Consider the following 11,926-nt stretch of genomic DNA (forward strand, 5'->3'; position numbering starts at 1 on the left):
ACTGCACTTATGCCGGGCACTACCCTTGGGATTCTCCATCTAGTGGGAAAAAATGGATAGTTAAGGCAGAAGGATCTGAGGTATAGATGAAAGGGATCACGGAAGACATGTCCTGAGGTGGGATGTTTGAACTGGGCTTTTCAAGTTGAGCTGGCGTTTGCTGGTGAAGCAATAGAATGCATTTGCTTGGGCCTAGTTAGTACTTGTAAAACATTTGCTGAATGACGAACTCTAATTTCTCAATACTCAAAAAAAAAGGAGCCGTGTGCCTTTTTACTGCTTTGTGGCACCTGCCCTCACCCAGGGGAGATGGAACCCCAGTGCGATGTGTGTGTGAGGGAGATGGATGCCTGGGGGCACCCCTGACCTCTGAGCCTGGGAGTTCTGTCCTGACTTCAGTTCCTGATGGGCTAAGAGATCAGGAACTACTTTGGGGAGCTGGGAAGGGACTGCACCCGTGGCCCTTGTCTTCAGACAGTGTCTCAGCCTTGTGGGACGATTAGAACAGAGAAGGCTTCTGGGAGGTGGGTGGTAAGGGAGGTAGACCTTAAAGGCTATTATATGAAAGTGGGCTACCTGGGAACGCCATGGGCGCCAATGCGGGGGCAGCTGCTCTTCGCAGTGGAGACTGGGAGCAGGCCGGGTGCCAAGGAGAGGAGGGACATGGGTGACCTGGGAAGGAAGCCCAGGCCCCACTCCACACAAAGACGCAGGCTGCTCATAGCCCGCGGGCTTGATTGTGTCTGCTTTCGCTTTGTGACCTTCCAGCCGGGTGACAGATCTCGTAAACCAACAACAGACCTTGGAGGAGAAGATGCGGGAAGACCGGGACAGCCTGGTGGAGAGACTACATCGGCAGACCGCCGAGTATTCCGCGTTCAAACTAGAGAACGAGAGGCTGAAGGTGGGTCGTGAGAGCCAGGCCCGGGACATTCGGGTAGAGAGCAGATGGCTGGGCACTCCTGGTTGGGCCCAGAGATGACCGCCGGGGCCTCCCGAGGGCCTGGAGGCAGCAGTGGGCTAAGAGGGCTTCCTCTGGAGTCGGGGAGACCCAGATTCAAGTCCTGACCAAACCTTGTGGAGTTGCAGGACCCGAACAGGATGTCTGCCTCGCTGTCGCTGCAGTTTCCTTAGGGGGAGGAAGTGAGGTCCTGCGTGGAGGGTGAGGCGGGTGAAGTGCCCCACGTGACATTCAGCCCATGCATGTGAGGTTGATCTGACCTTGAAGTTAACACTGATGCTCCTGGCGCACTGCTGGGACCATCCACTTGCATTCACTCTCACTGTAACCTCCCAATAATGTGATAATTACTCCATTTTCTAGAATAAGGAGACTGCTTAGAGCAAGTTTAAGTTTCTTGCCAAGAGTCTGCCCTTGGAAGTATTGGGAGTTTGGATTTGAACTTCAGTCTGACTCTGGGGCTGTAACCACTAGCTTTTAACCACTCACTTTACACCCTCCAGCAACCCGGTGGTGAGAGGCAGCGAACAGAGGTTGACATTGCAGAGCCAGGTTTGATCTTGCTTTTTAACTGATCTGGGCAATAGTGTCTTTTTTTTTTTTTTTTTTTTTTTACTGATTTTTGTTAAGATAGATTTAAGGAAGTATAATATAGAAAGGTACACAAAACAGACGTACTTTGTCCACCAGTCACCCTGATGGAACCTTAAAGCCAGCCACCCCGGTGACCTCACCTAGTTACAAACATCCGCTGCTAACGGAATGGTTGTCCTGACTCTGTCACTCCAGATGAGTTGGCCTGGTTTTGAACTCTGAGCCTGGCCCTTGTGGCTTTTCCTCGGCGTTCTGTTTGTGGAAGTTATCCACGGCGTGTGTGGTGGTGCATCCGTCTCTGTGCCCTGCATTGTGCCATTGTAGGAATTATACCACGACACGCTTGTCCATTCTGCTGTCGACGGATGTCCGGCGGTACAGCTTCCTATACCTTGAAGTAGAAATGCTTGGTCAGTAGGTGGTACGGTGACCTTCGGTAGGTGCCCTCGAACGTAAAGCTGGGTGTGCAGGTCTCCAGGCTCATCAGGGGCGTGTGAGCAACGTGCTCCGTGTCTCCGCAGCAGTGCTTGGTGGTGTCCGTCTTTTTCATTTTAAAAAGGTGGGAGAGCGTTCGTGTCACTGGTTGCCGTGCAGGTGTTGGACAAGTGACAGACAAGCCCACGCCTGACAGTTAACTAGGGTATTATTTGAAGGCCGCTATGTCTGTGTGGTGAGATACAGTGTGGCCCTTCAGAATGTCTGTAGAAGTATATTTTCCCAGACATTAATTACAAAGGCAATCATAATTACAGAGGTAAAATATGCTTATATGAAAGTTGAAAACATCACAGAAATGTGATGGCAGAACTGAAGGTCTCTGTTACCTGTATATGTACATTTATTCCAGTTTTTTTACTCTGATAGTAACCTGCATATTCAAACATATGCACATTCATCCTTCCATCTGTTATTCTGCAGCTTGATTTTCCCACTCAACCACATTTCATGGATATCTTTTTTTTCTTTTGCTTTCTTTCTTTTAAATGAGTGCTTATTATTTTATTGAGATACCATGACTTTATTTTGTCCCATCTGCTAAGGTGAGCATTTATTGATGAGAGAAGTAGTTCTCAACATACTTGTTAATTGAAGAGTTAGTTGCAAAGCACTGGATATAATATAATCCCATGCTTACTGGAAAAAATAAAATATCTACACAGCTATCAATATATAGCCATATACTAAGGAATCATGATTTGTTTTTCTGGGTTTTATCTCCATTTTCTTTAATGATAATATGTTGCCTTTTTCTCATTTTTTTCTTTATTTTGGTCATGCCCTGAGGCATTCGGATCTTAGTTTCCTAAAGATCAAATCCTGGCTCCCAGGAGTGAAAGTGCTGAATCCTAACCATGGGACTGCCAAGGAATTCCCAATAATGCATTGCTTTTGTGATAAGAACAGAAAAACACGGGAATCTCTTATTTTCATCTGTCTTCACTTGAGTTGGTCATATTGGGAAGCCCTGCCTTGGTGCCTGTCTGAGGAAACCTGCTGGCAGGGGTCGAGTAGGTGGGGCTTCCCTTTGCCAGCCCCTCAGAGTAGGAGTCAGGGCTTGGTTTGGCCACCTGCTCCAGGACCTTTCCTGCTGGTTACCCACTAGCCGGTTAACCTTGATCTGGTTCCCTTCTAGGCTAGCTTCGCCCCAATGGAGGACAAGCTCAACCAGGCGCACATCGAGGTCCAGCAGCTGAAGGCATCAGTTAAGAACTATGAGGGAATGATTGACAACTATAAGAGTCAGGTAGGCTGTCCGGTGTCAGCGGCCCTGCCAGGGCAGCAGCGCATCCTGCTATGGAGGGAGGTTCACCCCAAGGCCTCCCCCCAAAAAGGTGTCTGTTTGTTTTTTTTTCACCAAAACTTGGCTCTGCCCAAGATGGCCCAATGCTTTGTTGGTTCCCAGGTGATGAAGACCAGACTGGAGGCTGATGAAGTGGCTGCCCAGCTGGAACGCTGTGACAAAGAGAACAAGATCCTTAAAGATGAGATGAACAAAGAGATTGAAGCGGTATTGCTCCCTGTGCTCGCCTTCTTCCCCTCCCCAGTCCCGGGCCTGCAGTCTGTCCCTCCTGTCTGTCCTTGACGCTCTCCGATGTGCTTCTCATCTCTTCTCTCTCCTGCTTCCTCGTTATTCCTCTTTCTCATCCTGGTTTTCCTTAAAAAAAAAAAAAATTTCCCCTGCTTGGAACATTCAGGTGGATTCAGATCCACAGATCTGTCAGGCCTTAGGTGTGCCTGTTGCATGCCTTCTTTGTGATGTTTTAATTTTGTGCCAACCAAAAAATTGCCTCCTGTCCCCTTCCCCGCCAAAAAGCATTATTATTCTAGAGACAGCTTGGCTGTCTGGAAGCAAAGAGATCATCTTAATAGTGACCTTGGAGACAGATTGAGTCCAGGCTCAGCCACTACCTGGCTGCATATCCTTGGACACGTTACTGCCCCTCTGCAGTCCTTAGGCTCCTCCTTAATACAAGGATGGGTGAAGACCAGATAGGTGATAGCTTTCCCTCTGACCCAGAGTGTTGTGACTGCCTTCCTAGGAGCTTTTGGGTTACACTAGACTTGAATCCTGGCTCTGCCAGTTCCTAACTGAGTGACCTTGGGCAAGTGATCCTTTGATCCTCAGAGTCTTTAGGTGGGGCCAGCAGCACCTACTGTGTTAAGTCGTATGAATTCAGGGAGTAACGCCTGGGTCCTGGAGTTTGTTACATGGTCACCATTATTCTTCAGTGAGTAAAGGAGCAGCAGGCTGCAGTCACCAAGTAGCCAAATGTGTCCCCCCAGAGAACACCTAAGATGTTTTCAGTGGCCTGCCGGGAGGCTGCACTTCTGCCCATGGGCCTTGCAGGACCCCTTCCAGGGGCCTGAGGGCGGCCTTGGCACACTCCCAAGGATTCTGTTTGGCTGCTGCAGCCACCAGGCCCTTCCCAACTGTGGGCTCCTCTCTCCCACTCCAGGCACGGAGGCAGTTCCAGTCCCAGCTGGCTGACCTGCAGCAGCTGCCCGATATCCTTAAGATCACAGAGGCTAAACTGGCTGAGTGCCAGGATCAGCTGCAGGGCTATGAGCGGAAGAACATTGACCTCACAGCCATCATATCAGACCTGCGCAGCCGGGTAAGGGACTGGCAGAAAGGGTCCCACGAACTGGCCCGAGCAGGGGCCCGCTTACCAAGATGAGCTGCACGTGCGCGCCGCCCCCCCCCCAAGGGAGGACCACTTCCTTTTTCTTGGCTGCCGCTTTCTGAAAGGAGTGAGCTATCATCAGTGCTGTGAAATAAAAGTCTGGTGTGCCAAATGCCTTGTGTTTGCACAAAGTGATTGTAGTTATAGGAGCTGCCGGGCCCTCCTGCTCTCGCCGCTCCCCGAGTGCTCCAAGTCTCCGCCGGCCTTGCCCTTCAACGCTCTGCTGCTGTCCTCAAGCCTCATGCCACCAGTGGACACCAAGCCATAGGTTTTCTTTGTCTCCGTCTTTCTCTTGCTTTAGCTGCCTTTCCCTAGTCTGAATAGACCCCTTGCCTGAGCTTCTGTCCCAACAGAGGACTGCTTTTCTCCCAGAGGCAATCTGCCTTTGGGTGCCTGGAACCAAGCCGGCAAGGTCTAAGAAACGGTGCGCTTCTCATCTGCACTGTGACCTTGGGCGAGACCCTTCCCCTGTCTACACCTGCGTCCTTGCAGTAACGGTGGAAGTAGCTGCCATTTTTTGAGCATGTGCTCTGTGCTCCGGCATTCTCTCATTTAATTCTCCCAGTAACTTTGCAAAGGGTCTTATTTTCCCCATTTCACAAAAAGCAGCCAAGGGCAGAGAGGGGGAGAAGTCATTTCCTGAGGTCACAGGTCACACTCTCCTGAACTAATGCTTCTCAACAGGGACTGGAAGCCAGCCAGCTCTGTCTGGTTCCCAAGCCCATGTTCTTAGTACTTGAAATCACCTGCCTACTCTTGAACCTGAGTGTACTCAGGACCTTTCAGGCCTGGATGTCTGAGTCTTCTGGATAACTTCTCAAACCTGCCAGTCTGAAGGACTTGATAGATTTCCCATGGCCTTGCTTGCAGTGGTCCCCAGTTAAGGAGAATGACATCAGCAGTCCCACCAACATCCTTGGTAAAGCTCGGTAGTGGGTTGCGTGGACCAGTTAGGCCTGCTCTCTGCTTCTGCCTTATGTCTGCCCAGATCCTACTGACTGGCCTCTCCTGAACCAGACTGTGTCATCATGGCTATTCAGGATCGAAGCTGGCTTCTCTCAGCGTGGGAGAGCCTTCGATCTCGGGGGTTGGGCCTAACCTGTCCCCACTCTACTCTCTCCTCCAGGTTGTGCGTTGAGACTTGGATGCCTGCTGAGGGCAGCGTGCCTCTCTCCTGGGTGTGGATGACAGGTCACAGGGATAAGGGAGGGCTGTACCTGGAGGTTCTTTTGTAAACCAGTCTGTGTTCCTGTCATTTTAGATCGAACACCAGGGGGACAAGCTGGAGATGGCGAGAGAGAAACATCAGGCTTCCCAGAAAGAAAATAAACAGCTGAGTCTGAAGGTGGATGAACTGGAGAGGTTAGAGGCACTTGGTCCAATCTCTGTCCTCTTCCTAGGACCTGAGACTTTTCAGCCACTTAGCTGCTTTGGGCTCAGTGTGCAGAAATGTTTGAGGGACTCGAGGCCCTGGAAGGTACTAGGCAGACCTCAGAGGAAAAGCTGTTTCCACTGCAGTGGTAAGCATTGTGGGAGAGAGGAAGGTGGTCTCTGGCCAGGGGGGATGCTCCATGACAGTGTGATCAAGATCAGACCACCCAGTGGTGGTCCAGTGGTTAAGACTCTGCGCTTCACTGCAGGGAACCTGGGTTCGATACCTGCTCGGGGAACTAAGGTCCTGCATGCTTCATAGTGTGGCCAAGAAATAAAAAGAAAAATTAAGAAAAGGATCAGGCCACCCATAGGCACCACCTATCAGAAAGGCATACTTCATCCAAGCAAACCAGCAGGGCCAGGTGCTGCAGTGGGAGACACTCCCCCACATTCTGCTCTTTATTCCTGGTCACCCTTCCCAAGACCTTTCTGATCTATTCCCTGTTACTTACGGTCTACTGGAGGCAGTCAGGAAAAGAGTTCACGTTTTGGAATCAGAATCTTTGGCCTTTGATCACAACTTGGCCACTTTACCTGCATTGTGATCTTGAGCAAATCATTTCATCCTTTTGAACCTCATCACCCTGTTTACTCATCTTGAGAAAGGGAGCAAGGTAGGGAGAAGTCCAGTTCTTGGGGTTGTTGTGTATCTTCCTCGAGATAATCCTCAAAGGGCTTAGCACGTTACCTGGTGTGCAAAATCACGCTGTATAGAATAGTATATATGAGTTGGTATTATCCCCATTTTAGATACAAGGAAACTGAGCTTGGGGAGAGGTTAGGTGACTTGCCCAAGAACACACAGCTGGTGACTTGCAAAGTTCTTCCTCCCAAGCATTTAGTGTCCATAACATGAGGGTTGGAGCCCTCGTTTCAGTGATGAAAGACTTGGGGAATCCCAGGAGGCTGCAGTTGGCCCAGGTGGCTCACACAGCCTGCCAGCAGGGACTTTAAGCAAGTGGTCTCCCCTGGGCTCCACCTTTACTCTGCTGGCCTCAAAGATGCAGCTGCAAAGTTGCAGGACTTAAAGAACTCCTGAGATTGGAAGGTGTTCTGGAAGTGCAGCGGGGACCATGTGTGCACACAAGATGGTCACTGCTGCCCCATGGCTGGTCACAAATGATGTTGAGTGCTCCAGCTGAAGTCCCTTTGCTGAGGGTGGCAGCAGTGAAGAAGTCGGGGGGGGTGGGGGTGGGCGTGGGTTTTGGTGACAGACCTACCAGCTGTGGTGACCTTGAGCCAATGACTTCACCTCTCTGTGGCACAGTTGCTTCATTTGTAAAGTGGGGATCAGAATGGAACCCACATTCCTGAGCTGCAAGCTGCCATATCACATGTGATGATACATGTACGCAGCACAGCCCACAGTCAGTCTGTGCTTGCTTCTCCCACTCTCCATACAGCTCCTTGCCGTCATGATGATCAGCAGATTTCTTTGATTTATTCCTGTTATTCCCTGGAGATTCTTGGTGTGGTGTGAACCCGGTCCAGCGTGGCTGGCAGCCCCCAGCTGTGTGGAACAGGACACATAGTGGGACGAGCAGACTCTGACTGAGTGCTTTCACCTAGGAAACTGGAGGCGACCAGTGCCCAGAATATCGAGTTCCTACAGGTGATTGCCAAGAGGGAGGAGGCAATCCACCAGTCCCAGCTGCGACTGGAGGAGAAAACACGGGAATGCGGAACCTTGGCGAGGCAGTTGGAGAGCGCCATTGAAGACGCCAGGAGGCAGGTCAGTCTCACATCTGTTGTTAAGCAGCTCTGCGTCTTTGGGCACATCGCTTAACTTCTCTGAACCTATCTCCTCATCTGAAAAATGGGCATATCGTAGTAGTACCTGCCCCCACAGATTCATCATGAAGATCAAATGAGCAATGATTGTAAAGGACTTGGCACTGGATTCACAACTGCTCCTGTCATTGCTGCCAGAGTGGGCCTCAGACAGGTGTTCCACATCTGAGGTGGTAACTCATGGAGCGTTGGCAAAGGGCAGGTGAAGCAGGCTTGCAGAAGTGGTCTCCGTAGCTAGCTCCCGCCCTGAGGCTGCAGAGAATTCTCCACAGTGAGACCGGTCAGTGGGAGTGGTCCAGCCTCTTCTTTACCAGGTGTCCCCGTGTCAGGTAAGCCAGCCCCACCTCTGTGCTTTCTGGGCAGGTGGAACAAACCAAGGAGCACGCAGCCTCCAAGGAGCGAGCAGCCCAGAACAAGATCCTGGACCTTGAGACCCAGCTGAGCAGGACCAAGACTGAGCTCAGCCAGCTGCGGCGGAGCCGGGACGATGTGAGTCTGTCTGGGGGTAGCGGGGGTGGTAGCAGACAAGAAGGGTATGGGTTGAAGGTTGAGCTTCCTGGCGCCTGCAGGGCACTGTGTTCTGTTCTTTTTATGAATATGACATGGTTTTATTTTCCTCCCATCACTTTCCCGTCCCTTCAGGATATTCCAGGCCCCTCCCCTTGTTTATTACCAGCTTTGTTAAGAGGGCATTTACCATAAAACTCTCTCATTCAGATTGTGCAATTCAGTAGTTTTGAGTACATTCTGAGTTGTGTAGTTATCACCACAATCCAGGTTGAGAATATTTTCAGAAAGAAAGCGACCCATTAGCAGCCCTCATCCCCTGGCCTCTAGGGGTGGTCTGTTCTGGGCGTCCCACACACTTGGGCCCCGGCCCGTTCCTCCCCTCAGGCTGATCGCCGCTACCAGAGCCGCCTGCAGGACCTGAAAGACCGCCTGGAGCAGTCGGAGAGCACCAGCCGCAGCATGCAGAACTACGTCCAGTTCCTCAAGTCGTCCTACGCCAACGTGTTTGGGGACGGTCCCTACGCTTCCTACCTGACCAGCTCTCCCATCCGCTCCCGGTCTCCTCCCACCTAAGCCGCTGCTCTTGGGTTAGGGGCTCAGATGGATGCCTTGGCAACGGAGGTGTCGCTAAGCCATATCTGGAAAGCCTGTTGGTTTTCCTCTCTCTCCCTGAGATGAAGTATGTTCAGGATCTTGTCTTAGCTACTAACTCCAGAAAAGTGCCTCGAGCAGCAGGGGATGGAGCCGAACCCACTTAGTTCTCTCCTCTCCGATAGCATCACCTGATGGAAAGTTCTAATTACCCTAACAGGCCTTAAAGCTACTACTATTAGGGTCAGGTTTTAACTCACTGTGATTGGCTCATTCGTTTCTCAGGAGAATATTTGGCCTGGACTTTCCCTCCAGACCGTTTTCCAGCTCTCTTCTATTTGAGGACTCTCTCGGGTTTTCCCTGACCCTAACCAGCAGGAGCTGCTAGGCAGAGGTCCGCACTGCGCCTCACCTTCTCGTGCTGCTTTCCTCATTGCATGGGTACGGTGTCCTCTCCAAGGTGCTCCCCTCCCACTTGTGGCCAAGTTTCCTCAAGGCCACTTGCCCTCACGCACTTCCCTACAGACCCTCGAGGGTTTATGTTTTACAAGTTCGCCTTGTAAAAGTACAATCCCAGTCTCATTGATTTTTTTCTTAGCTAGGTTTGTGTCTGTGGAATGCATTTATTCTTGAAATGTATATGTTTTACAAAAGCTTTTATAATCAATATTTAAGTTTCCACGGGATAGTCTCCTTTACCCACACGATCCCTCTTCTAAAAATGATTCAGTAAGACGCTGCAGAAGAGCCAGTAAACGTTTTTTCAGGACGTGGCACATGGAACATTAGGCTCTTTGATTCTGACTGGGTCGGTGCTTTCTCCTCTGCATGCTTTTGCTTTATGATCCTGTGAAAGGTCCGGAGGAGATACATGGCAAGGTGCTGCTCAGTGTGTGAGGGCAGATGGCTTTAGCTCTTAGGAGGAAGATGGGCTGTGTCTGTCTTGCTATTTTTTAAATGTTAATTGCTTTCTGAAAGATGATGGGCTATTTTTGTCCTCCTCACATGTTCCTGTATTTAAAAGAACAACATATTCAGAGAGAAGAGAACACACTTGGTGTTCTGTGCTGAATCCTAACCTTTCCATTCTAGATGGTATTGTCCTCTGGGTGATCAAGTCTTGTTCCCTCTCAGCCACTGTAACCCAGGTCCGAACCTCTGGAGAATCCCCGTGTCCCCAAAAGCAATGGTCCCACACAGGCATCTGGATTGCACTCCCAGAACCGCACCCCCCCACCCTGCCCCAGTTTTGGAGACATTTGTAGTTTACAGCTTTCAATGATTTGTTTTTGTTAGTTTTGTTCTTAAATTTTATCTTCAGCTTTTAATTTTGCCAAGGAAGGTCCCTGAAATTACTACTACCAGCTACCATTGCCATAAAACCAAGCCTATTTTCACATCATTAACATAGACTTGAATTTTCATACAATGTATGAAAGATCTTCCTAAGAAAAGACAGTTGACAAACTTACACCAATGTGCATACACTTCTGTATAACTCATCATTATTATCATCAAGCTGATGATAGCCCTTCAGTGTAGGATTCTGCTATCTGCGATGATGCTGTGGGGAATTCTCTTTGGTTTCGTGGCTGGGATTCTCCTAACAATGTTTGGTTTTTCTTTGTAAAATATTGTATTACAAAAAGTCCAGAGATTTTGTGAAAATGAAAAATGTTTATATTGCTTCAAACTCGAGAGTTTTCCTTTCTGCCTCAAACTGAGACCCCATGAAATGGGCAAAAGGGTCAAAAGTTGGTGTCCTAGTTAAAGCTGGCCTCAGCAATGATGAGCTTTTCATTTATCGAGATAGATATAATTCACTCTTTTAAAGTGCATAATTCAGTAGTTTTTAATATATTCAAAGTTGTGTGACCCCCACCTTTGTCTTAATTCGCCAACATTTTCATCACACCCAAATGGAACTTCTCCTGAGAAGCCTGTATGCACAGCAAGATGTAACAGAACTGGACATGGAACAATAGACTCGTTCAAAATTGGGAAAGAAGTACATCTAGGCTGTATATTGTCACTCTGCGTATTTAACTTCTATACAGAGTATAACATGCTAAATGCTGGGCTGGATGGTTCACAAGCTGGAATCAAGATAGCCAGGAGAAATATCAACAATCTCAGATATGTAGATGACACCATCCTTATGGCAGAAATTGAAGAGGAACTAAAGAGTCTCTTGATGAAGGTGTAAGAGGAGAGTAAAAAAGCTGTCTTAAAATTCAACATTGAAAAAACTAAGATCACGGCATCCAGTCCTATCAGTTGATGGCAAATAGATGGGGAAAAAGTTCAAACAGTGACAGGTTTTATTTTCTTGGGCTCCAAAATCACTGAGGACTGTGACTGTAGCCATGAAATTAAAAAATGCTTGCTCATTGGAAGAAAAGCTATGACAAACCTAGACAGCATATTAAAAGCAGAGACATCACTTTGCTGACAAAGGTCCATCTAGTCAAAACTATGGTTTTTCCAGTAGTCATGTATGGATGTGAGAGTTGGACTATAAAGAAAGCTGAGCGCCTGACGAGTTGATGCTTTTTAACTGTGGTGTTGGAGAAGACTCTTGAGAGTCCCTTGGACTGCAAGGAGATCAAACCAGTTAGTCCTAAAGGAAATCAACCCTGAATATTCCTTGGAAAGACTGATGCTGAAACTGAAGCTCCAATACTTTGGCCACCTGATGCGAAGAGCCAACTCATTGGAAAGGACCCTGTTGCTGGGAAACATTGAGGGCAGGAAGAGAACGGGGCAAGAGGATGAGACGGTTGGATGGCATGTGGAAGCTTAATGCCCTGACTTGGGATGGAACCCAAGCCTCCCCGCCAGTGGAAGGGCACAGTCAACC

General features: G+C 49.2%; 1 protein-coding gene across 28 annotated transcripts in view; it reads left to right on the forward strand.

Annotated features, from left to right (window-relative positions):
* ODF2 (outer dense fiber of sperm tails 2) overlaps positions 1 to 10,759 on the forward strand; it is a 30,006-nt gene extending 19,247 nt beyond the window's left edge. For 25 of the 28 annotated variants that reach the window (XM_059891399.1, XM_059891395.1, XM_059891391.1 and 22 more), the window contains 8 exons: positions 769 to 904; positions 3,189 to 3,299; positions 3,459 to 3,563; positions 4,513 to 4,671; positions 6,002 to 6,102; positions 7,744 to 7,906; positions 8,329 to 8,454; positions 8,860 to 10,759. In XM_059891399.1, the coding sequence (XP_059747382.1) occupies positions 769 to 904; positions 3,189 to 3,299; positions 3,459 to 3,563; positions 4,513 to 4,671; positions 6,002 to 6,102; positions 7,744 to 7,906; positions 8,329 to 8,454; positions 8,860 to 9,048 (1,090 nt within the window). In that variant the 3' untranslated portion in view covers positions 9,049 to 10,759. 28 annotated transcript variants of the gene reach the window in all.
* Positions 10,760 to 11,926: the final 1,167 nt, after the last annotated feature.

This window comes from Bos taurus, chromosome 11, assembly GCF_002263795.3.
Source record: "Bos taurus isolate L1 Dominette 01449 registration number 42190680 breed Hereford chromosome 11, ARS-UCD2.0, whole genome shotgun sequence".
NCBI classification, from domain to species: Eukaryota; Metazoa; Chordata; class Mammalia; order Artiodactyla; family Bovidae; genus Bos; species Bos taurus.